Source organism: Ambystoma mexicanum, chromosome 6p, assembly GCF_040938575.1.
Source record: "Ambystoma mexicanum isolate Mex_15411 chromosome 6p, UKY_AmexF1_1, whole genome shotgun sequence".
Lineage (NCBI taxonomy): Eukaryota > Metazoa > Chordata > Amphibia > Caudata > Ambystomatidae > Ambystoma > Ambystoma mexicanum.
In genome coordinates, this window is record NC_090935.1 from 255,534,681 (window position 1) to 255,561,796 (window position 27,116).

At 44.5% G+C, this 27,116-nt stretch overlaps 1 protein-coding gene across 1 annotated transcript in view; it reads left to right on the forward strand.

Moving 5' to 3' along the window:
* Window positions 1-27,116, forward strand: part of ME2 (malic enzyme 2) — a 426,330-nt gene that overhangs the window by 262,272 nt on the left and 136,942 nt on the right. The window contains exons 11-13 of the mRNA XM_069626976.1: window positions 2,129-2,243; window positions 2,445-2,587; window positions 18,638-18,740. Of these exons, the coding sequence (XP_069483077.1) occupies window positions 2,129-2,243; window positions 2,445-2,587; window positions 18,638-18,740 (361 nt within the window). The remainder of the gene's footprint in view (window positions 1-2,128; window positions 2,244-2,444; window positions 2,588-18,637; window positions 18,741-27,116) is intronic.

Sequence of the window (27,116 nt, forward strand, 5' to 3'; positions counted from 1 at the left end):
TCTGCTATAAGACTGAAGCTACCTTTAAAGACAATCTCAAAAACACAAGCCACCCTGATTAGTGCATACTATGCCCCTGTTGCGCCCATCCACACACTTTTCAGATATAGGCAACTAGCAAGTCTTGGCCATCCCCAAATAACTGTAATGGCTGAAATGCAGACACGCATAAAGGCACCCCCCAATTTTCCCAAAGCTGGACTCTGGTCCCTCTAAGGGTGTTCAACCAACAGCACCTTGGACCATAATTATGATGAAAGGTGCTATACAAATGCCAAATGAATGAATGAATTACCATTGATGATGCTAGGTACTTAGAATGCACCACTTCAGTGGGCACTAGCCACAGGCATGACTACCCACGCACATCAGAATACAGTAAGGACTATAACAAAATTTGGTGGTGCTAGTCACATAACTTTCCGCGACTGTTACATCTCTGGCATCAGCTTATTTGGCCAAATGCACTCATACATTGTAATCCTACTCCGTGATCTCAAACATTCTGTACCGAGGTCCCCGAGGGTGTTCCCACCACAAGCACTTTGAAACTATAATAATGGTAAAAGGTGCTATATAAATTAATAGTACAATACAGTGCTGCTTTAAAAGGGCGTTAAAACCACAGAACTGTCAAGAATCCTTTGCTGAGAGCCTCTCCACTAGACTGCTGTTGCGAGATCCCTTCTTCAGTCTGCCTGACCAAGAATCCGGTGACAAGGTCAGTCGCTCTTGCATCACAGGGTCATTGTGCTGCATCCTCTTCTTCATGTCTGAGGTAATGTGAAACTCTTGGTAGAACTTGGAGTTGCTTTGCTGCTCCTGTATTGCTGGAGTGCTAATTCGTGCATTTGGGAGTTTGCCCATAGATGTTTGCCCAAGCCTAACGAATGTGCGCCTACAGGGAGCCTTTTTCCGAAGCCCCTGAATCTTTTTCCCTACAAAGAAAATTTACTTTCTAAAAGTCCTCTTCTGGAACTCTGACTCTTTACAGATGGTTCTTTACTTGTTTCCCAAGCCCCCAATCTGACTCCGAGACGCTCATATCTAGATGGGGATCGACTACTGGAGCCTAAGGCCTCTGTGAATTTAATGTAAGTTTTACGTGCTCTGTGTTGGATTTGATCCATTCATTCTTTCCTGATAAGTGTTTCCAAGTATTATTTGCCAAGTGCTTTACTTACCTTGACTTGCTTCCAACGGTTCTACAAGTGTGTACAAAGTTATTTTACTTACCAGTATTATCTTTTTATGATTGTTGGTTGATGAATACTTTTGCTAACCTGAAGAAACCCTTCCCCTTGCCTGCATTCCAACTTCAGGTTTAGCATTGAATTGAGTTACAACTGCAAAGGTCCTACTGTATATATGTATAACGTTTTTTTTTTTGTTTCTCTTACCTGAATTGAAAAGTGAACTTAACGTTGCCTAGTATGTATAATAAAATAACAATATTTATAACTACAAGTGTGTGTCTTCTTGACTGTGTGTTCAAAGCACTTTGTGCTCTACTAAAGACCTTATCCCTCCTAGACTAAGCCTGGCTGCTCAGCCATAAATACCAAACCTTTTGAGTAGTTCAGGCCTATATTAAGAGTTGGAGCCCTGTACACATAAAGGGGAGTCTTCTGCAGTCCTACCCTAGCATTAAGGCACTCTGCTGACCCATTATTCACAATGGCCATTCCACCATTCCAATGTTAAAATGTCATTTATCCATACCCGATTCATATTACACGTATCTCGGAATTGAGCAGCAAAGGAACAGTAAGTTAAGGATCAGACATTTATTGGATAAGATGAACTGCGATTGGTGGCTCAGAATTCTGTCTATCAAATTATCTTTTTTTGATAACCGGTTTCAGTAGATTATACTGCTTTGTTGTTTGCTGTTCTTGATATACAGTCATTCCTCAATAAGAAACTGCTTTCACCCCACTGCTTAGCGCCCAGCCTTACTGGTCTTAACATGAAAATTGGCAATACATTTCCTTAACTAAATTAACATTGATATATTTATTTGTATTTAGCCAAACTAGTGCATAAAAATGTCCTTTAGGAGACAACTTGTTTAATATTCTGTTTTTGTTTATTTTTTAATTGTTTTCTTAATGTTGCTACCATACAGAACCGTGAAGAAGGCATTGATGTCAATCAGGAGTCATTTGCTCACCAAGACCCTGGCCAGAGGGTGACTAACTTTTTAGAAGCTGTTAATTTGATTCAGCCTTCAGCAATAATTGGTGAGTAAAGGTGGCAATTTTTGCAATAGACGGTTTTTGGGTGACTGATTGAGAAATAACAGCAATGCATTTATAGGTGGAGTCAGTGATGGTAAGAAGGAACAAAGTCGCTGTAAGTGTTGAATTTGATATTGCGTTATAAGTCAGGATTAACATTCACTTACAATAGTCCGGTTTTAGAACCCATAATTGTTTGTTCAGGTGTTGCAGGTGCCGGAAGGTTTTTCACGCCAGATGTCCTAAAAGCAATGGGCTCCATTAATGAGAGGCCGGTCATTTTTGCACTCAGCAACCCTACAACAAAAGCTGAATGCACTGCTGAGGAGGCGTACACTTTGACAGAGGTAGGCAATGGAAGCAGCATATCTTAAATGTTAAAATGTTCTTAGTGGATTTAAAAGGTTCATGCAAGTAACTGCTAGCAAATAGATGAGTGAATGCATTAACATTGGCATTTAGGACTGTGCATATGGCTTACAGTAAAAATTGTAATTTCTATTGGATGGGAATACATCGAAATTTACTGTGCCTTGTTGGGCAATGGAAAGACTGCCGGATTAATATCAACCAGAGGAGGTCATTACCATATCCTATTTATTACGCTAACTACACTGGTTCCCTTCGGAGGCTCATATTTTATTCCAAGCTTTGTGTGTAGATTTCTGCTTGGTTTTCGCTGGTACTCCAGGGTACTGTGAGGAACCTGAGGGCATCCTCACTTCTTTTTCCCTTGGCGTCTCTTCTCAGGTGGCCAAGGAAAGGCCATCGCTTTTGGATTCAGACCCTGGTGGTGGATATGCAAGGGAGGATCACCTGGGCGGAAGAACTTGGGGAGAGGACGTGCTTAGATGAGACATGATATCCCTCTTTCCCTTTTCAGAATGAACCCTCTATCCCTCAAGCCTTTATAGGCTACTTTCAGCCCTTTCCCATTTCTCCCCTCCAAAGTGATCCCCAGAAACACCACCTCAATACTGGGACGAGGAAGAGACCAACTAGAAGGACACATCCTCATTTGGATATTTGGATAAAATAAACACATACCAGCGATGAACCAAGTCTTACATTGTTAATGAAGACACATATTGGTCAAGTACCAAGATGAGGAGGAGACAACGTTGAGTTATGCACACTCCCTTTAATTTAAATTTCTCCAAACACCAGTATGGTACTGAGATGAAGACAATTACTATGGAGGATTTCATATGGAACAGCCAGGCATGTCCTGTTAATGAGTGTTATCATGGTTGGGCAATTGGAGTTAATGATATAGAACTGGTGGCTGTACAGTACGAAAGGGGAGAGGCAGCAGTGAACCCTGCGACCTGGGGACCTTTAAGACGAGGTAGCAATACTTAAAGATGGATGGGGGATGCATAACTTACTCATACATCAATAATCCAACTGACTCAGGAAGTTGGCAAAACTTAGTACTGTTTTATTAACCATAATCTAAAACAGGGAGTTACAACGGACATCGCACAGCATAGTCAACGCATTTCATAAAAAAGCATTCTTGTATATCAAAAATTCATCACTACTGACCTCATACTACATGCAAACTAAGAAAACCTACTTGGGGATGTGATGGGCTTAAAGGGAACATCTAGGTATACGTTTCATACTGACGGGGGTTGTGATTGGGTCTCTAAGATCAGGTGGACAACTAAGCCCATCCCAAGTTTAAGTCATCTTCTGTGTCATACTAATACGCAACACCTTCTTGGTTATACAAACTACAGGGCTCTTTGATACGTGGCCCTCTTTAATTGGTTGGCACGATTGTACCTTTCTGACATATTCCACTTGCTAGCAGCACGCAAGCTGTTTACCCCAGGTGCTGGAGGGTGGGGGGAATGGCGGTGGGGGCGTTTGGCCTGATCATGCCTCCCCACCCAATTAGCCCAACATCTATATTCACTCCTGCGGTCTGCCATTAAATTAGGCTTTGAATTTGCCCTTGCAGAAGCTCTCTGTGCCTGAGAATAAAAGGGAGTGTGGCATGGTCTTATCTTCTGGTTTCGGTGTAGATCGAGCCAAAGTCTATTTCGATCTGCCCATGTGATTGCAGACCACGTTTTCGCGCTCTTTGTTGCATAACATTCTATTAAATGATGAACTCTTGGTACCTTCAGTGTTTTTCCATTTCACTTCAAACATAAGTTTGTTTTTGTAACATTCATGTAGCTTCTTGACAGACAACAAGGCTCATGGTGGCCTCGACTGTTGGTGCTGGGCCAGCCAGCCTCTCCTGAATTCTCCTTCGCCATCAGCTATTTTCCAACTACACCACACTCAATCCCTTGCCATTCACGAGGTTCAAGTTTACTAAAGTGCATTGTGAAACATCCAGATTCTATACATTCCTATGTCTATACATTGGTGCATCGCCGCAATCTATTCAATAGGTAGCCAGCCTCAGGATTACTTTGTCTCCTTGCGTTACAGCATCTGTACAAGTGTAAAATGACTTTGCATGGTCTTCAGTGTTTCTTCGCACAAGGATCTTCATTTCGATCCCGAAATGTTGCTTATCTTCGACACCTCCCCTTGAAATCTTATAGAATGTGTATGTTCCTTCTTCATTTGTGTCTTTTCTGGGTGCATCAGTTTTGTTTTTTGTGATGTCACCAATCCCCTTTCTCATTCATTTTCATACATCTCCGGGTCTCTGTTCAGAAGACAATTGATTCTTCGTGAATGCATATAGGGTTTTCTCAATGGATACCTTGTCTGAGGAATTCTTTGAAGTATTGGCATCCTCACTGGTACTGCACATGTCGCAATTTCCGGTTCCCAGCATATTGGCAACATGGGGGGAAGTGCTTTTGGTAGTGGTCTTTGGCTCTTGCTGTACCCCCCAACGCCCTGCCCCTCTTCCCCCCTGGGGAATTCGTTGACCACTCTCATCAATTCAGACATCCCGTCTGAAGAAATGTTTCTTTGGAGTCCATATCTTTGACTCCTTTCAGACACCCTGCTGATTTCACATGTTTATCAACACTCCAGATCGTAAGACTGCTTTGTCCATTGGGACTGCAGTAGATCCATCTTCCCACTTAGTTCTTGTGGTTCTTCGGATACAGGAACTTTGTTCCCTTAGGTGCATGAATACTGGCCTTTACGTAGTCTTTGATTTCCTCATCTGTCAGCTCTTTTGGTTTGAATCCTTATTCGATATCAATCACAATCTTCATTCCTATTGCATTCTTCGCAGTCTTCTTGCATTGTGGGATTATTATGCTGATCACACAGAATCCAAACAAGATCCTCACCAACAGGGCTCCCAGGAACTTGAAAATGTTCGCCAATCCGTTGTGGGAGTCATGAGAAAATTGACACAAATCAGCTGTCATCGGCAATGTCTTCCACTTCGTGTTCCATCTTGACGTGTAAGTTCGTCAGCATTGTTATGGCCTCTGTCAAGGTGCCATTCTCGTTGTCGTGAGAAGGTATGAATGTGCAATATGATTCTCCGATTTTGGCACAAACACCTGCATCCATGGCTGTAATCATATTCAAGACATATCTGTTCTGAAGAGTCATCAGGCGTATGGCTCTTGGCTCCTCCTTGATGGCCTTAAATCCCTTTATGGTGGCGTTGATCATCTGTAGAAGCTCGCATCTGGTAATCTGCAACCACTTGGTATTTGCCATCGTCTGGATCCCAGGCATAAAGACAACAGTAAAAACTGAAGCAGTCTTGCTGAACAATCTGTGTTCATATGGAATAGCATCAAAGGCCTCTATTGATTTGGCTGAGAAATGGTTTTCTCTCTTCATTTGATTAGAAGTTCAGCAGATCTCTTCTTCCTCAAGTGAGCATCTGCTTTTGGAAACTCTCCAATGTTCAAGTCACTCTTTGGAATCACCAATGCATGAACAATCACTATAGAGCACAGTCCTTTCCAATCTCTGGGCAGCTTTAGGTAAGCTCTGGATCCACAGCCCCAGTAGTGATCCATCATCACCACTGTCTCATCCTTCATTCCTGGTACATCAAATGTTTTATCACACTGTTCATTCTGCAACTTTTCTTGTGCCATTGTTTCTGACGCATAGCTCTGCACCAGCCAAAGGCACCATCTGCAAAGGGCCTCCTTTGTTCTTCTACCCATGTCAGAAGTTTTGCGAGCCTTGGCCAGAGGGGTTTACATCCCTTATTCACTCGTTCAATAACCGGCTTGTGATGACCAGTTACTGCCACAGCTCTGAATACGTATATGCCTTCTTCCCAGCCATCTGGAGAAAGTACTGTTCCCCAGATTCGCATTTGGCCTCTTTCTTTGCAGCTTTGAACCTCTTCATCAGTCTTTCCTTCGCAGATGAGCTTCCTGTTGATTTCCCATCTGATGCCAGCTCCCTTCATGCCAGTCCATATCTTATCGCATGATCTCTGGTGTGTGCTCTTTCTCTTAGCTTCAAATCTTGGACATGATAATATTCTTCTGGGGCTGATCATTCTGTCACCCATACCAAGGATGCCGTTCGACCCTGGAACTGACCTCTTGTTTGACAGAGTCCAAGGTGAGTCAGGCAACTAGCTTTTTGGACATCTATCTCAATAGATATGAATATTTTAGACTTTCCCATAGCATAAGGCAGGCGTGCACATACATAGGAATCCTCCTTAGATGTTCTTTTTCCCACTCCTTTCATGTGTTGCTACCACATGTTATTCCCCAAATGTGCTGTACTGTCTAGATAGTCATTTAATTCGTAATCATCCTCCTTGAACTTATCTTGGGTCTCTTCTTTGGCAAATGATTCCATATATAATGATCATGGAGTAAACCAAAAACAGACCTCCCCCAAAGTTAAGCCTAGGGCCACTTGTCATAGAAATAGATACCTCCACATGTGCTGCTGGAGTAGGAACAATCACATGTGGCCTTGGCCTTCTTACAGTGTCTAGTTCTGCAAAAATAACTGGGGTAGAAAGGATTAACGGGGCTCCTTCCCTTTTGGAATCATTGAAGTAAACAGTGTGGATCAATGGAAACAGAAAAATTATAATAGATGCTGAACAGGCATATATTATGCACCAATACGTTAGGCTCCATCGATGTCTCTCCACAGGTTGTTTTCTCTTCTCACTTTCTGGAATTGCAATATGTTCAATAGACCATTAGTTATTCCTGTAATTACTTTTAAAGAAGGACACATTCTTTTTAATCAGGCAATCTCATTAAATGCTCAGGTAATTGCCTGATTTGTTCTATAATTGCTGCCAATAAAAGTCTAATCGCCGGGCCATTTTTAGTATTTTGGCTAAAAGTGCACACATCAGTGATGCACCCAACAAGATCAGGCTAAGCTCAGAGTATAAATAAGAAGACAGAAAGAAGTAGTCTGTGTATATCAACATCTGTCAACCATGTGCACTTCCAAAGAGAAACTCTGTTAGCAACGAGTCGGGGAAACTGCTCCCTTTTCCAGTTGTCGAAAAGGAAGTCTAGATCAGGCATTTTTCGTTTACTTCAGCACTCCAAAGTTCAATGTCAACACACTCCTGTGGCTCAAGAACAGTAACTTTCTCACTTACTGCCATAATATCTAGATCATATGCAGTAACCCTGTGGGAGACTACACCAGTCTTGTCCACTTGGTATTAGTTAACCCACCTATTGGTATAGGTGTGTACAAAACAAGTTGGTAGAGTGAATGAGCGGCCAGATCTCAAGAGGGATAAATGTGAGCTGTAGAGCTGTAGCATCAAAATCCACACATACAAGTATCCAAATGACATGAGCCCTCAAGGTTTTCTAGTAAATTATATAATGGTCAGTTTTAAATGAACATTCTTTAAAAAGATCAATGTGCAATAATAAAAATATACTTCATAACACATTCTCAGAATCAAGATAAGCAAGTAGATACTCCTTAGAGATGCTTCATACACACTTCTTACACCCTGAGGTGACTTCATTTACTAGGACAGTATTGGCATTTATATATCACTTTTGTACTTGGTAGAATTCTGAGGTTGTGGAAAGGAAAGGTTAAGGGAATGAAAACTGGTTAAATGGTTCTCAAAGCATGTGAGCAGTTTTCAAATCTCCCAATGAAGTCTAGATAAAACCTTTCTCAGCAATATTAGTTCTAAACCAATGTTTCACCTATGAGGCCCAGTTAGGATCAAAGTAAATGGGTCAGAAAAGCCTGCAGGGAGCAGGGACAGCCAAAGTCAATTTGGAACAAAGTCTATGGAGCTGAGGCACTTCTTGGATAGCAAACCTTGCACAGTTAGAGTTTGTTGTAGAAGATCACTGTTGGGTCACAAGCTGTTACACTGGTGAAAAGTTAGAGCTAGAATAACTCTAGAAAGGCAGCTATTGCAAATCTCAACTGAGACAAGCAAGCTACAGACAAAGCGGTAAGTACCCCTTAGTCAGAACAGTACCTAAGGTTCGAAGAGGATCCAACTGGCTTCTATCCTGGTTGCAGACTTGCAGATCCTGTGTTCCTGGGCCTCAGTCATGGGGGACAAGAGGGAGGACGTCTGGAGGACTCCTGCACAGCAGTTCCGAGGTCGACGGCAGCTACGGGGTCTTTTCAGTTTGGCAGCACTTTGCGGTTTCAGCTACTGGCAAATAGTTCCACCACGGAACTTGGCCACTTGATGGGCTTCCTTCACTCGTTGAGTCCAGCACTCTGGTGAGGTGACTCGAACTTGGGTAGTCCTGCTTCGGGAGGGTCCTCAGAATCTTCCTGGAACTTTGGTCCAGCCTAAAGGCGTTGCACTCTACTACGGATTTCTCGACCCCTGGCGCTTGGTTCCAGCAGCAGTAAAGAAGTACAGCCAGATGGGGAAGGTTCGTCTTGGGGGTTAGTTGGTCCCACCAACCGAAGGGAAGAAGTCGTCCTTTCCGGAGCTTCTCTAGTGGATTGGGAAAAGGAGTTTCAGAACAGCAGCAGGGCTTCACCGGACACTTTAACGGTCCAGGAGGATGCAGCAATCTTCTCTTCAATATTCATTCGTCAGATGTTTCTTCCAGTGGTCGACTCTGCCCTTTCATGCAGTTTTCTTTCTTACACCCATTTGCCCCAAGGAAGGCAAAATAATGTTTTTCGGAAAGGAACATTTGGGGGCATTGGAGGACTGTGCCTGTGGGCCAGCCCCCACAGAAATCTTCACCCCCCCCTCACCCCCCTATGGACAGGGAGCGAAGATTCTTTCTGCTTTCCTCAGGGCACAATTGAGGGTCTGACCCCATTTTATCACCTATGGGAAGCAGCAAGGACCACTAGGCCGCCAGGGATATGATCTTGGGGTGGGGGAGGGGATGCAAGCCAATCAGCCCCCCACCCAGATTGCATAGTGTTATTTTGCCGCCTTTGGAGGCAAATGGGTGCAGTTTTGCACCCATTTGTCCCCAAGAAAGGAAAAAATGTTTATTAGTAATTTTGACAGAGGCACACTTGGGGGGATGGCCCCCCTATCCCCCCAAGTGTGCCTCTGTCAAAATTACAATTAAACATACTTCTCTGTATTTCCAGTTCGAGAGACTCATTTGCGTTGTGTATATTATTTTGGATATTTCCTCTACTAATTTGGAAATGCCCAAATTAATAGGACACAATACTAAATTAAGGTAGTTTTAACAATGAACCCATCAGATTAATTGAAATTTCAATGTATCCAGTCAGGACGGAATTAGTTTGCAATCAACACTGTACAGGAAACAACTCTGTTTAGAGACCAACAATCTGCTTTTTCAAAGCCCAAAACATGGCGCCCGTTGCGACTGGTGACCATGGACAGCGAAAAAGGACTACGGTTACCTCGGTAATCGTAGCACAACACAAAACCAAAGCGCAGCCTCACTGATCCTGTTTTCCGACGCTTGGAGCCTTTGCAGACCCTTTTCAGGTAAGCCCTAAGCATCATGCGGCAGATATCTGCACACCGCAGCGGGCTGACAGCTAGCCCAATGCGGCACAGCTCGCATTAAACAGAGCGCTGATGCATGCCACTGAGGAAACTAACACATGCTTATAATCGCGACTTATTTCACTCTTTATCTGCACAATCGAGTGCCGGACTAGAACACATACACATTATGTTGAAAATGCTGACTTATTCATTCTTTAAACCGCACGATCGAGTGCCTGACTATAACATGTACACGTATGTGTACTGTATTACATGATGCTGTAAATTTGAGAGATTAGCCATTGTTGCCTAATTGGCACAGTGATGTTTTGTTCTGTTGAACAGATAAAAACGTAACCTTAACAACTTCATAATAACTTGCTACCGAGGATTTGTGACCTTTGGAATTACTAACACATAATGATCAGTCAGACGTTAGCCCCGTTTTCTGTCTTTAGTTTATTATATACAACATGACCACAATTGATAAACAACTGTACCTTTTGCAGGCGGGATTTAACCCGTTAACAGGGCAACCAGAAAATTGTAAATGTGACAGACAATGATACACCAATTAGGTAAGGAATACACCATTACCTAACAAGAACTATGCATGTAAAATCCTTTTTAAATATTCGCCAATACATTTTGAAGCTGAAAATGACTTTTTTTCTCCCAAATTTTTGTTGCTTTTTCCCTGTCTCCCTAAAAATATCCATCCCCCTTACCCCCCAATCTCTGTATTGTAATTTTTTACACTTAAAATTGTTCAAATTGCGGATGCACTTCTATACATAGTATATAGCACCTCCCGACCAATTTCCCCCATTTCCAAGCACTGTAATAATAGGTCTTATGATTACACAATTTAGTAATACTCAATTTATTGGCCTCAGGGGAATGTAGGGCAGAGCCAGGCCTATCCTGCTCCTCAAGCTTGAACAACGTAAGCTACTAGATGGTAGAGGTTTCCCGACTAATGGAATGAGCTTCATATCAGCCTCAGTCATGCCACATCATTTATCTGTTTTTAGAAAGGTCCTTCTCATGCTTCGTTAATATTGATATCTTGTATGTAATGTTTCCCATTTCCTGAATTGCTATTGACTCTTTATATACTTTATTTTAATGGTTTAGGGTACAGGAGAGTGTAATAGATTGCTTATCAAGAATTTAAATCTATAAAAGTTGAGACTGAGAAGGGCAATATTATACTCTTCTTTAAATGCCTCTGGAGTACGGTTCTAGTATAAGGAATGCTCAGGGAAAAACGAACCTGGATGCTCAGGAGTAACACTCATTCATCAAAAGTTTGAAAAACGCCCATCATGAAACCAACTTGCATCAGGAATTTAGGGACAAAATTAGCGAATGAAATCAAATGAACCACGGGCAGTTAGAGGGGAGCATCATCGTGTTTTAAGTGTAAAGGCCCAGTTCAAGAAAAGGCAATTGGACAGCCCCAGTCAGGAAAATTGGCAATCATTGCGTGTCTTGAAGTCCTCATCTTTCATCACTATGTATGTATCGGTTTGATTGTGCAGTGTTGGCTAAATCACTTGGTGGATCTTACAGTGCCTTATTTTGTGGATATGTTGTTTCAAGGCATTTAAACATGAACTCAAACATTGCGTTTCTTTATCAGTCGACACCAATCCTCCGTAGGATTGAATTAAAAATGTACCTTGAAACATGGCAGATACCTTCTTTTAATCTCCACTATCAATGTTCCACTACATTTTGAAGCTCCTGGTGAAGACCTCTGAATCTTTCAGCTCTCCACCCATGTTTCAAGTGGTGGATTACTGGCTTCCACCCATCTCACATACTTATGTGCATTGGCTGGCTGAATGGAGCTATGGAAACATTCAGAAGGGAGGGAGTTTCAGACGGACCTAGATAATTGCAATGTCCGCAACATGGTTGCTACCACTCCAGAACTGGATCCCTCAAAGTCAAAAAACAGTATTCTGTTTGGTTCTTGCTTCATAGATGTAAACGGGAATACATGACGCAAGCATACCTGTTCTCCCCTGATGGACACTAGCCATGGAAGCTTATTACGGATCTAGTCCTGTGATAACATAAGGGAAGTAGAGCCAAGAAAAGCAAACATAACTAAGTGCAGACACAAGAATACCAGGAAGGGTAAAAGGGTCAGAAGGCCCATGGAGGAGTGGCCATAGGAGAAGGCACAGCCACGAGATGGAGCATGAAGGCAAAACAATAAATGGGCAACTTGGAATTATGCATCCGTGTAAAGAGGAAGCTTCAAAAGCTGCCCCAAAAGGACTATGCTAACTAATGAACAGAGTCCTTCTCTACATGTAGCTGACAAGGAATCCCTCTTGGGAAGGAATCAAATCTGACTATTTCTATGCAACATGCTTAGCCCTCATGACTGTTATGAAAAGTCCAACTAAGAGCTTCATAAAACCATACATCTGAGGCAGTACATAAATTCATCTGTAGTGTAAGGCTGTACCACCTGAGAACATTTAGTAGCGTAGACCGAGCAGCCAGACTTGTTTTAGGAGGGAGAGAGCGCTGTAGTTTGGTACAAAGGAATTGTAGGTAAAATGAGATGTGGGCACGCCTGGGTATGTTGAGAGCAGCCCTAATGGCGTTGTTCTGGGTGACCTGAAGTTTATCGAGGTTTCTTTGACTCGTCCCTAGGTGAAGGGCATTGCAGTAGTCAATTTTCGACAAGATGAGGGTTCTTGCGAGGATCAGGCAGTTGTTCATTGTCAAGAAAGGGCGGCAGGCAGTGATGAGTTTACATGTATACGAGGATGATGAAACTACTGTGTTGGTTTGTCTATTAGAGAGAGTGGATTCTAGGTAAATTCCAAGAGTTTTAGTGGCGTTGGTAACCTTGATAACATTGCCATAAATGTTGAAGGAGTCGTATTTGGGGTCAAGTTTTGTGAGTTTGGATTGAGAGCCTAAGATGAGTAACTCGGTTTTCTCATCGTTAAAACAGAGCCCGTGGTGAGTCATCCAGGCCTGGATGACAGTGTATACTGCATTAAGTGCTTTAGCATCGGTTACATAATTGCCAGTGATAGGGATGAGTATCTGCGTGTCGTCCGCATAATTCGTGTAGGTGACACCCAGATGGTCAAGAATATCAAAGAGCGGTTTAGTAAATACGTTGTAAAGTGTGGGTGATGCACAAGAGCCTTGCGGGACTCCACAAGGAACATGGGCTCGGTCAGCAAGGCTAAAGGAGAGAAGACCCTCATGGATCGGTTTGCCAGGAAGGAGCTAATCCATGAAGTAGCTGCATCAGGGAAGTGGGCAGCAATCTTAAGGTGCGACCAAATCGAAGGCCGCAGAGAGGTCGAGTAGAAGTAGGAGCGCTTGTTTGCCCTTGTCTTTCAGATCCTCGATTTGTGTTTTTAAATCGATCAGGGCTGTCTCAGTGCCGTGTCTCGGGCGGAAGCCAGATTGCCCAAGTCCTAGTAAGTTGTTAGTATCGAAGTAATCTTGGATCTGGGGGTATGCTGCACGGTCCAAGATTTTGAGAAGGTAAGGCACCGTGGTTATGGGCCTGTAGTTAGTGGGAATGCTAGGGTCTAGGTTAGGTTTTTTAATTAGAGGGATGACCCACGCATCCTTGAGGTTGTCGGGTACTATGCCAGATTTGATAGAGGTGTTGATAAAGGAGGTGATGAATGGGGCGAGGTCAGGTGCTGCTTCCTTTACAACCGGCGCAGGGCAGGCGTCACCTTGGCAGTTGGTGGGCTTTAGCTCCCTGATGATATTTTCCACTTCCTTGATGGCGAGTGGTGAGAAGCTGAAAGGTTTGAAGGAGTGCTTCTATACTTTTTAGAGGGGCAGAATGCAACTCAAAGGCAAGTATCAACTTTTAGACACCGTATAACATTTCTATTGCAGGGATGGTTACAACACTAACTCATTTACAAGTGAGTACTTTCACACTTGTTAGACTTTCAAGACCGAATCCTTATCTTATAAAGTCCTTCCTTAGTCTATAGCATGACTTTTCTCAGCGGCAGAAGAGGGACCCTAGTGGTCTAGGAGCCAGCTGTAGGCATGTCAGGAAAGGGTTCAGATGCAGGAAAGTCGGAGTTCTAGAGGATATCTTCTTCAACAAGTATGTATTAGCTTCAGAGTTAGTTATACATGCTCAGGGACTTCACAGAAGACTCTCTATGTGCGTTCCAGCATTAGGCTTGGGCAAGTGGTATGGGCAAACACCCAACCATACGAATCACCCACTCACCCTCACAGGATTCAAACAAGACTTTAAGTATTACTCAAGACAACACAGAACCTTAGGAGAAAAGAAGAGCTTTGGAGTGGATGCCTTCAGGATGCAGCAACACAGAACCCGGTCCCTGGATTCTTGGTCTGGAGATGAAAGAACTGGACACTGGATGGGAATTTGCAGCAGCAGTCACCAAAGGAGGCTTCCAGCAAAGGACTTTTCATGCTTTCTCCTGGCTCTGTAGATTTGACGACTTTTTACAGGAGCCAGATGAAGAATTCATATTTCCATTTAGATTCTCTTCACTCTCTCGGTCCAGCACTCTGGTGAGTGGACTTGCAGGATTTGAATAATCGTATTTCTGGAGATCCAGCAGGAGTCCACCAACTGCGGTTCAGACTTCGGAAAGGCCATGCGTTGCACTCGTGGTCGATGACCCAGGGTATTGGAGATTTGAAGCCCAGCAAGGTCACAGCATGTCATGGGATGGCTCGAAATGAGGGTCTTCTTGAGACTAGTGGAGTTCACTAGCCTCCGGGTAGGAGTCACATTTGGGACCCCCGAGGTCAATTGGAAGAAAGGGTTGCATCAGGCTCGGTTAGAAAGCAGCCTCTACGGTCGATGGAAATCGGTACAGACGTCTTTTCTTCATCTTCCTCTTCGGAGTCGGGTCCAGTAGTCGACTTGTCAGAAGCTTCCAGGATAAGAATATTTATCATGAACTAAAGCACAACTTCTGCAAACTCTCCCCACAGTTTACAGAAAGGGGCGGTCTGGCTGTGCACTCATGACAGCCAGCCCCCATTGGGACTTTGTTCCTTTTAGGCAAGGTGAAAGACAAAGGGCTGAGGAGTTTTGGACTCCTCACTTCCTGCCATCTCCAACACTTTGGAGCCTTGCAAGAAATTGAAAGCATTCCCCCCGAAGATGAAACTTCAGCCGAGGTTGTTACTACCTTAGAATGGCCGAAGAAGACCTAGGAAACAATAAGCAAATGAGATTTGGCAGCCTGCGAGTAATGAGTGCTAAAAGTCATAAAGGTAAAACCACTGCCACCAGCCGTTCAGGTAAACTTGCAATTGAAACAAAAATGTTACCAGGTTAGTGAGAAAAGGGATGCATTGAATTCCCCCAGCACTCCACATAAGGTGGGGTGTGCTGACTCACTATATTAAATGTAAAGGGGTTGGAAATCCCACTTTACTTTTTGGGAACACTAGTTCACCCAAGAGATGAGTAAAATGATGTGTGCTGCCATAGTACTTAACAGTCAATCCTAGGAAACTATAACTCTAATCACACACCATGGAGATGCATAAAAAGGGTTCCATGTAATAATGTCGCCACAAAAATATCGCCGAAAAATGGTTGGTTTTTGTGGCGACATTATTGCATGGAACATGCGGGGGACACCCCCGCAACCCCCACATTTTTTTTTTTGCCCCTTTCGCCATATATATGGTCACCCAAATAATATCGCCACAACATTTTCCCGGCGATATTATTTACGGCGACCATATATCTGGCAATATTAATACCTGATACCATAAAAAGGTCACCCATGAAAAGAGTAAAAGGAAAAAGGTTCCCACTCACCTAGGGACAAGGTAAAATAGTTACCAAGTCCAAGCAAAATGCTCTGGGGTTGACATAGGTCAGGAAGATTCATCATGAAGATGAAAATCTTACCAAACACCATCCATACAGATCATACTGGGATGAGGAAGAGTGAGGCTTAACTAGGTGAAGTGCATACAACCAGTAACACAAAGAACAGGCAAGGAGGCAAAAGCACACAGTGGAACCAACATATGCGGCACAGTCAACTAGAGTCTGCCTCAGCGATGAAAAGGGAAGGAGGACTGTGTACCTTGTCAGATCCTCTCCGGGGGAACCGTGAGCCAGCTGGAGACTTGTCGTGGAGAATAGGAAAGGCTGTCAGAACCTCACCAAACACACGTTGTTTTCCACGTTGCCCAGTCTGGATAATTGAAGGCCCATGGAAAACCGGGAGTTGCACCGCGCAGTCAGGCTGAGAAACACACACTGAGAGGGATCAGACCTTGGAACTCTGCAAAGACAGGGGGAGACCGCTGGAAGACATACAGAAGCCCGCGGCAGGAAGAAGCCATTCCATTAAAGCCACCAGAGCAAGCCGATAACGTCATAAAAGGTACTTAGGATACCGTAGCGGGTGGTGGAGATGGAAGAGAAGGAAGGAGGCAATTGGGGAAAGCTGAAGAACCAGTATTTGGGGGGGAAACTGACAGTAGCATGAAAACCAGTGCCTGGGTACAACATGTGATAAACCTGAAAGAGGGGTCTGGGCCCCTTACGAAGTCAAGGAAGCCAAACGATAGCAGCACACCTGGGTCTGGGGCCCATACGAAGTAGAGGAAGACGCGCAAGAGCCGCACACCAGGGTCTGGGACCCATGCAAAGTTGGTCGAGCCCTGCAAGAGCAACACACAGGGGTCAAGGACCCATACAACTTCAAAGAACCACACAATAATGGGGCTGGGGCTGAGAGTGAGTCAGGAGGGTCCAAGAAAAAAAAAAGGGGTCTGGGACCTACACAAGAGAGACAAGCTATGCAACCAGTCAGGGATATCCCGAGACAACCCAGAGGGGTCTGAGGCCCAAATGAGAGTAGACGGAGGTACAAGAAATGAAGATAAGTGGTCAAAAGAAGAGACATTTTCTGGAATAGTGAACCAGACTTGTTGCTGCTTTTGTGAGCTAGAGAAAGAACAGGGGAAGTAACTTTGCACTGATACGTGTGAACTGGGTTTTGTGAAATAAGTCCTTCAGTCCAGTGTGGCAGGATAGTGAACCAGACCTCCGCCTGCCCCTGATACCTGGGAACTGTGTTTTTGTAGTTAAGAGACTGGGAAAGAAAAGATAGGGGAGGCAATTCCCCGTTAATCCTCTTGTTTTTTTAATATGGGTGTGAAGGAGTATCCAACATCAAGAACTTTTATGTTAAAGAACCACTTGTGTTTTCTCATCAAGAACTGAATATTTGAGACATCCATAATGAGAGCCGCCTCCTTCTGAATCAAGAAGACACCCAGATTGTCCTTCGCCTATAGTATAAGGGATGGAAATAAGTTTGGACACAGAGCGGTGGACATTTTACTTTATTGGACATCCTGACAGAGTCCTTAGACTTTCTGTTGAGGGAGGGCAACCCCTTATAGAAATAGGGCAAGGTAGGTATTCCTTTCTTTACTTTTATACATAAATAGGTCTTTGCCAAGTAACATGCCACCACTGTGTCAGACTCATACTTCTGAACCCTTACACTACGCACATCTTCCTGCTTCGTCAGTTAACCTTAAAAAGCCTTGTTGGTAGAATCCACTGAACACCATGCGGCCCATAACATCTGATTTCAACACTCATCACGTGGATGTCTTGTGCTCTATACCCGGCTTCGCTCATGACCGGTTCCCTCTTTGGGCCCAAAAAGGTAACACAAAAGGGCCTGTTGGAGAGTCCTACCAAGTGTGTCATGCTAATTCTGTTCTACTTTAACATTAAAATGAGGTAGTGCATTGTGACTGTGCTCGTTTTACTAGCGTGAAGCGTTTCTGTGCAATGCAGCTATAAAATTAATTTATTTATATGTCCTGTGTATGTTTATACTCCATCTGATTCTGCTCTTTGCAGGAAAATACTCATTTGGATTTTTCAGTTCGATACCAACAAGTCTTCATTTTCCAAAGTCTCTTGCCCATTAGATGGCGAGTCTGGCAAATGTTAATGTTAAAAGGTTTTTATACCGTGCACAGGTGCCACTTGCGTGGTCTCTCAATGCTCTGGCAGTTCTGTGAAAAATGAAGGAGGGTAGAGGGTATGGTTAGTGGGATGAGTGGGAAAAGAGCAAGGGAGCTGTGATGTGCTGTTGGCAGCTTCAGTTCGGATGGACGTTCACTGAGCCTGGTGCGAGATTCGCAGGCTGCCGTCATGTGCTGCTTGCTGTGCTGAGGAGTTCTGGTTGTGTTTAGTGCATTATGTGAGAGGTGTATGCAAAGGGTTTAGTGTTGGTATTAGTTAACCCAGTGCAAGTGATGGCTAAGCAACACCGTTTGCGCAGAGATGACAAATGTCTGAGTAACGCAGTTCACCTAGATGTGGTGAGTGGCTTACTGGCACAGTTCACCTGGATGTGACAGACGGCCAACTATGGGGGCAAAGACACATAGCATAGATTTGAATAAGACTGTGCCAGTCTCCTTTCCCATGTCATGCCTAATTTATTTCTCGCATGTTATTCAACAGGGGCGTTGTCTCTTTGCCAGCGGCAGTCCCTTTGGAACAGTGACTCTAAGAGACGGGCGATCCTTCGTGCCCGGCCAGGGAAACAACGCATACATTTTTCCAGGTGAAGTACAATGTTCCAGAACGATTGCTGCTCTTTTTAGAAAGGCTTTCTGTTGCCCCGTTTCTACAATGTAGGCGAGAGGAGGTCTAAAAGTACTAACTCGTGCGAACCTCGTAATTTAGTGGGGCAATACAACGGAGTATTTCCAATTATTGCATGTTTTGCACCAGCGCCAACGCCTAATGAGGTGCCACAGCTAACTCTTTCGCACCGAGATTTAGTATGAACATTGTGCTTTCCGAGTACAAACTCTTCTATTTGTTCTATTAACTTATTGTTTATTTGAGCGCATAGGCGTGGTCTCTGCCCCAATGTGCAGTGCTCTGTTGCGCCTATGGCATCTCATTTGCGCCTTAAAAAAAACTGTAAATGAATGAACTGTGGATAAAGAGATCCTGCAAAGTTTTGATTTGGAAATAGCACAAGCTGTAATGTGGGAAATAAAGTGTGAAGTGGCATCAAACTGACTTGAACAGTGGTTCTGGTCCCTCCTTCCCCTCCCATGAGTTGTTTGCTTTATTCCAGTTCTATATGATAAAGTTGACAGGACAATCCTAATGTGTCCAGTATTTCTTTTTTGCTAACTCCCATACTTGAATTTTGTATTTGTTTTTGGGCGCAGACCACAAAGCCCTGCTTGTTCGTGGAGGGCCTCCTCTTTCGCTCTCCACAGGCAGGCCACCTGCCATCTTACTAAAGGTTCTTTCCTTTTTCCTCTCTGATGCCCGATGCTTGTTTCTTCAGATTAATGATCTCGAGTTGGAAATCTTAAAGATCAAACACCAACGTTTGAACGTTACATTTCGAAAAATGAAATATGGCAATGCACCTTTTACAGACTTTGTAGTATCTAGCGTTAGATTTGAACACAGGCATTCTGTCTGTGCTTTTAATTAGCGTACGCTTAAAATGAATTTCTTTCTGCTACACTGCTGATGCACTTATACCCTCCTCACTTAAACATTGACCCCTGCTTATAGGCACTCATAAAACATTCTAGCGAAGATACTAACTGATCCCAATTTTACATGCGTACTCTACCTCTTTTTCCTGAAGAATGTCTTTTGCACTTTAAAAAAAAAAAAATCTTCATGCATAGAGTTCGCACCTCTACATTTTCACATGCCATATTGGCCTTCATTTTGTAATGTTTTTCTCAGTTTGTGATTTAAATCTTTTTTCTAAACTTGATTCTATTTGGTGTTAGGTTCCAAAATTAATCTTTGAAAGATTTGAAAACAAATATTTTTCTGAGGCTTGTTGATATGCTTATCACATGTTGTGCAAATAGGCCTACATCTAGTGGAACTCGCAGAGCATTGCATCTTGTTTTCGAAGGTCGAAAAGGCGCATCGATGTGTTAGGGGAATTTTTCCTAAAGTCCACCTAGAGGTAGGACTCTATAAAACTATCCCTTGCTATATAAAGGTCCCCAGCTCTTAGTAGAAGTCTGAACTAACCAAAGGATTGATGTATCCAGTAGAACACTTAGATCATCCTACCTTGGTAAAATCTCAGTGGCCCCACACAAACTCAAATGTGGCCTAGGCAGATCATTTCCCACCCTCGCAGCCGGTCTTTGGAACAATCTTCCGAACCACATAAGACTGGAAGCTAACTACCTACGTTTTTCGCGAACTGGTGAAAACCCATATCTTCAAATAAATAACCTCTTTGGGCCACACCTAGCTTCCGAGTAATCCTATATGGCTGTCCCGTCTTCCTGTCTGTCTCTATTTGTCTGTCTCGTGTCCATGTATCTGCGCCCGAGGCTTGCGAGCTACCGACGCATTATATATATTAAATAAATAAAGGTTGGTAGAAGGCAGAGCAGCCAGGCCTATTTTACAAGGAGGATGTGAGCTGTATCTAAGTCCAATGAACCCAGTCAATACATTAGCCCAGACTATTACACACTGGAAGTTATAATGAAATAAACATCTATTTTATATACGCAAGGCAAGGTAGGTAAATACTATTTTATAACCAATACACATAGAAAACATAAGCAATACTTTTCAGTTTTCAGAGGTGACTGCTCCAATAGGAGTGGCTCACACCCACAATTGTTACAGTGAAATGACAGTTTAATTCTTTTACAAAGTCATTTGGACAAAGTCTGTAGGAAGGAAAAATAGATTATTTGGTACTAGCAGCAGCAATGTACTTCCTAGCTACACTTTTCAATGCTTCTAATGCCTTAGCAGTCCAATCCCTAACTAGTCAGGAGTTCATCAAAGTCGGTGTAGGATGGGAGCGAGAAGTCCTATGCAGCAGCAGAAAAGCAAAGTTCCTCAGGAAGATTAGTTACTTTAAATAAAATGCTTTAGTAGGATATCACAGTTAATTGGGACCTGGCTAAGGACCCCCTACAAGAGCACAAGCTGCTAAGCCTGGGCCAGAGGTATGGGTGGACACCCTAACACCTAGTATCACACTCCAGTCACACTGGAGCAACTATTCGGCTTGAGGCAAGTTCTACCTTGAGTCCCACAGCACCTTAAGGTGGTTGAAGAAAATGCAGCTGGATTCTTTCTTGTGCAGCACTGACAGACCTCGTCTCCTGATTCCTTGATCTGCTGACAAAAGTAAGGTCTCTGAATGGGATGTCACAGCAGCAGTCGCGAGAAATGACCCTCTACAAGGATTTCTTCGTTCTCCCACATCAGTCTGAGGTTTTGGTGTCTTTTTATCAGCTCCAACAATGAACGGTTACTGCCCGGCCAATCGTCCTCAAATCTGCAGTCCTGCACTCTGGTGAGGGGACGTGGATGAGCGAGATCGTGCCTCTGGAAGTTCAACTGGAGCTCATCAAAGCTCTGGGAGGGTTCCTTCATGCAAAGACGTTGCACTGCAAATGGGTCGGAGGTCCCTTGGTGTTTGTGGTTTGCAGCCCTGGAAGATCATAGCACGTCGGGGGATGGCTTGATCTGCAGTTCGTTTTAGGGCTGGCATATCCCACTGTTGGGTGAGATTTTCATAGAAATGGTAAATCTTCCTGACCTGGGTCAACCTCAGAACTTTTTTGCTTTACTAGTGGGATATTTTTCTGTATACCTCTGAGTGGGAACCTTTTTCCACATTCACAGGATATTTTACTCTTTTTATGAGTACCATTTCTTGACTCTCCATAGTGTCTTTTTAAAGTTATCCTCTTTAAGAACTTTTTGGCAATACGTGCCTGTTGTTGCTGGGTTGCCCTAGGGGCTCCTCTTTAAACTTTCTCTGGCTAACCTTGATAGAACTACAGTTCCAAAGGGTAGAACAGATCTTTGGATCCCTTTTATATTTCGTTAGGTGAAACTAGCACATCCACTTTATGTGGAGTGCTGGGGAGATGCAATGTATGCCCTTTCACACTAAAACTGTAACAGATCTGTTTCAGAGACAAGCTTGCCTTCAATGGCTGGTGGCAGTGATACCTTGTATTAATTTGGTGCACTTTTACCGAGGACTGTTCACAGCTGTATTAAAAGGCACTTAAGGGTGCTCATTTTACCAAAATGGCCCCTGTCTTCTTTTATCACCATTGTAGTGCTTTTTGTCATTTCCTGTTCCTTCCCCTGACATCCAAGGTGGGAAATTCCTTTGTGTGATTTTTATCTCCGGCGGGAGTCTCCTGGACTTCCCGCCCAGGCTCCAGTGTGTCTGTGAGAGCAGGAAGCGAGGGAGGAGTCCAAAACTCCACAGCCCTTTGTCATAAGCCTTTCTTGATTGGACAACCAGACCGCCCCATGTTGTAAAATGCAAGGAGAGAATGCAGAAGTTGTGCTGTTATTCCTGTTAAATACTCCAAACCTGGAGTTGAAGAAAAGTCGACCACTGGAACCAAAACCAAAGAGGATGATGAAGGAAAAGCGGCTGATAAGATTTCCAGCGACCAGAGAGCCTGCTGTGTAACCTGAGCCTGCTGTAGCCCTTTCTTTCAATCGAACTGGGGACTCTGAAAACGACGACTCTGACTCAGAGCTTGGTGAGAGCCACTAGAGTAAAGAAGACAAGCATTTTCAGCCATCCTATGCCGTGCTGCGACCTTGCAGTACTGCAATACCCCAATACCTTGGGACCTCGAGTGGCGCACGGTCTTCCGAATCTTGCTGAAACTTCGTGGGCATCCTGGGTATCTCCAGAGACATGAATCGAGTCCGAAAAGAAGTCCCCTGCTGGACCTTTGTAACGACAAGAATTCAACCGCAATTTTCTGTCCTCTTCTGTGCTCCTTGAAAAGACGCCAAATCCGCAGAACCACATTCAGCCGCGAGGAAAACCTTGCCTAGAGCTTTCTCCATTGATCCCTGCTGAAAAGTCCCTTCCAAGGTCCTGTTTTCAGTCACCACAACAAGGAATCCACTGACCGGGTATTTGGCTGCAGATCCTGAAGTCCTCCTGCGGCAAAATCTTCAATGCTCAGGTACTGTGTTGGCTTGGGTATGTACTTACCTTAAGTCTCTTAGGATTTCTGTGTAGCTGTGGGGTGTTTTCTGTGATGGGGAGGCCTCTCATCCAGTGCACCCAGTCCCACTGCTAGAATCCTGCTAGGATTTCTTCTGTGAAGCCCATGGACTTTCTTATAACTCTAGAAGTAAAGTACTCGCCTGTTTGCCCAGTCTTCCTAAGGAGCTCTGACCTTTGCTACTTAAGAATCTCTTCTGACACTGGCTGGTTGTCACTAGATCCTAGTGACCCCCCTTCTGCCACTGAGAACACTCATGCTCCAAGAATAAGGGAAATACTTTTAAGGGATTGGGCCTTTTGCCTAGAAAAGAGAATGTATTTAAAAGTTACTTACTTATAAAAGAGTTTGTTGGCATCTATAACTCGAAGAGTGAACAGTTACAAAAGTTCTTAATTACCTTGGAAGTTTGATTCACTATTCTCAAAAGTATGGTTAACATCTTTCTTTCCCTAGAAACCGTTTTGTCATTTTATAGAAAGTAGATGTGAAGGTATTTTACTCACCTATAGTTGGTTGTGCCTCTTCCCAAAAGTAATGTGTTGGTTTCACCAGATTATTCCTACAGGATAATTGTATGAGTGTCGTCGAACTGTTGGTATCACTAGATTAGTCCTGTTAGGATAATTGTATGCGTGTTCCCCAACTGGGTCTTGCTTCCCCTGATTTGCTGCTAGCCTTTCCAGAATAACTCTGCATTAGGTTGTTACCTACCTAGAATAACTGAGTCGTTCAGTAAAGTGGAACATTGGGGTTTGCTTTCTCTGTACTGTTTAGACCGACGCAAAAAGAGTCTTTGTGTTCTAACTGTCCCTTTATAAGTCATACATAAGTTACTTTCAGCTGGGAAAGATCTAACCTGGACTTCCTTGAGATTAAAAAAGTATATGGGTCTTACTTACCTTGAGTTAGCTTTGTGCCAGCCAAAAATAAGTTACAAGAGTTAACTGCTTATCTCAATCTGTGTTCCACTGATGTCAAAAGCACCTGTACATGAATATAACATCCTTAGGTTTTACTCACCTAGTATAACTAACTACTGTGTGTTATCGCAAAAGTAGTTATAGGTTTTTACTGTACCTAGAATAAGTGTTCCACTAGTCACAAAATGTATACTGTCCATTTGACTGCCTGTGTGATTTTTTACTGGGTGTAACTGTACAACTTGTAGGGTCTATTACCCTTGCATTACTGCAAGTAGTTGTGAAAGTAACCATTGGTTTTTACTCCCCAGGAATAGGTGTGACCTATTCTGAATGTTTATGAAAAGGTTTGACTTCCCTACTGTTAGGTGTTCCAAATAAGGTTTATGCTTTGGTCTGTGCACCTTAAAGCATAGTGTTGCTTTTATAATTGTGATTACATTTACAGGGTAATTCATAGAATTTCGCAGAAAAGTGTCGCAAGCGGCTGGCGCAGAGTGTCCGCGTGCGATTGACTGCGCCAGGCACGTGCGCTAAAACCGATTTCCGCGCACAGCGTATTCATGGATTTCATGCTCCCAAACCAGCCGTGGCGCAGAGTATCGCAGCGACCCTGCAGCAGCGCCAGTAACGCCCCCAAGAACACCCTCGCGCAAGGAAAAGCCATCAAAATCGCTAAATCATCGCAAAGTGCTGCGCTAACCCTGGACCAGTATACAGGGCAGCCAAACAAGGAACGCAAAGCGGGTAACGTGCATATCAGGGGTACACGTGAAGTCATACACGCGATTAGCCAGGGTACGTGTATTACAGGGGTACGCAGGAAGTTTAACACGCGATTGGCCAGGGTACATGTATTACAGGGGTACGCGGGAAGTTTAACACGCGATTAGCCAGGGTAAGTGTATCACAGGGGTACGCGGGAAGTTTAACACGCGATTAGCCAGGGTACGTGTATTACAGGGGTACGCGGGAAGTTTAACACGCGATTGGCCAGGGTACGTGTATTACAGGGGTACGCGGGAAGTTTAACACGCGATTAGCCAGGGTAAGTGAATTACAGGGGTACGCGGGAAGTTTAACACGCGATTAGCCAGGGTACGTGTATTACAGGGGTACGCGGGAAGTTTAACACGCGATTAGCCAGGGTACGTGTATTACAGGGGTACGCGGGAAGTTTAACACGCGATTAGCCAGGGTAAGTGTATTACAGGGGTACGCGGGAAGTTTAACACGCGATTAGCCAGGGTACGTGTATTACAGGGGTACGCGGGAAGTTCAACACGCGATTAGCCAGGGTACGTGTATTACAGGGGTACGCGGGAAGTTCAACACGCGATTAGCCAGGGTACGTGTATTACAGGGGTACGCGGGAAGTTTAACACGCGATTAGCCAGGGTACGTGTATTACAGGGGTACGCGGGAAGTTTAACACGTGATTGGCCAGGGTACGTGTATTACAGGGGTGCGTGGGAATCATCACACGCGATTAGGCTGGGTGGGTCCTCACAGGTGTTCCCTGTACACCCTACACGGCCCCTGCAGGCAGCCTACAAAACAGGGGACTACCCTGCACACCTGCTCATGTCCCCCTGCACCCCCACCCCCCAGCAGTGCAGGGGCAGCCTCCACCAGGCCCCCACTCATGTCTCCCACCACCCCCACCCTCCCGCCACCAGGGGCAGCCTCCACCAGGCCCCCACCCATGTCTCCCACCACCCCCACCCCCCGCCACCAGGGGCACTCTCCACCAAGCCCCCACCCATGTCTCCCACCACCCCCACCAGTGCAGGGGCACCCTCCACCAGGCCCCCACCCATGTCTCCCAACACCCCCACCCACCAGCACTGTGGGGCACGTGGCCAGCAGGCAGTCAGGCAGCAGCAGATGGCAGGTGGGAGCGTGCTCAGGGCTCTGGGGGGCAGTAATTTCGCCTCCTGGCCAGGAGCGTGGTCTCTCGTGTGTGAACGCGTGGACAGCCTGATAGGTAGTGAAATCCCACACGTCAGCAAAGGCCCTTAGCGCGTAAACCCGTCAACAGCATATGCGCGCCTATAGTCACCTGCACGTGCAGGAAATTGTTGCGTGACACGTCCCAGTGTCAAAGCGTGTGATTGGTGAAAATGGATGTACACGTAGAAGTGACAAAGCGTGTGATTGGTGAAAATGGATCTACACGCAGAAGTGACAAAGCATGTGAATGGTGAAAATGGATCTACACGCAGAAGTGACAAAGCGTGTGATTGGTGAAAATGGATCTACACGCAGGAGTGACAAAGCGTGTGATTGGTGAACGTACACGCCGCGTAAGTGACGCTGTACGCGTGGGCCTGTATATAAGGTACATGTAGAACACCATTTCCTTGTACGTGCTTTTCGTGGAGAGCGAGTGGGTGAAATCTGTACTTCTTGTCGTTTCACACGCGATTTACTTCACGGCGTTTCCAGTTCGTATTCCCTGTTACCTCTGACAGCTTTTTCTCTTTTTTCTCTTTTACTGGTTTACCTGGGCCTGTTCCCTCAAACATTGTCCCCTTCTACTGTTGTCCTGTCTTCTCAGACAGCGTACACATCTTCTTTTGGCGGGGGTTTAGCCAGCCAAACGCGCTCATTCTTCACGCTCTTTTACCTGGCAGACGGTGAGTCACGCACGTATCCAACTTCTGTGCTTGCCCCGTGTGTAGCCTACCCCTTCAGAGGTCATTCTAGGCTGCGTGTGACACGCATACGTTCATTCTTGTGTTACTGGGTGCCACAGCGTAGTGCAGGTTTTTCTTTCTGCACACGTGGTCTAGGAGGGGTTGCGTGCACGTCATCTCCCTTTTTTGGGCCTCCTGTGCGTTGCGTGACCCGTCATCTTTCCCCAGGGGTTACAATCAGCCGTGCTAGAGCACTAGGGTACAATTACCATCTGGTACCCAACCCCTTTGACCCCCAATTGCCCAGGACAATTGTCTACAGCCACTCCCATACGCACATTAATATCAGTGCCATGGCTGG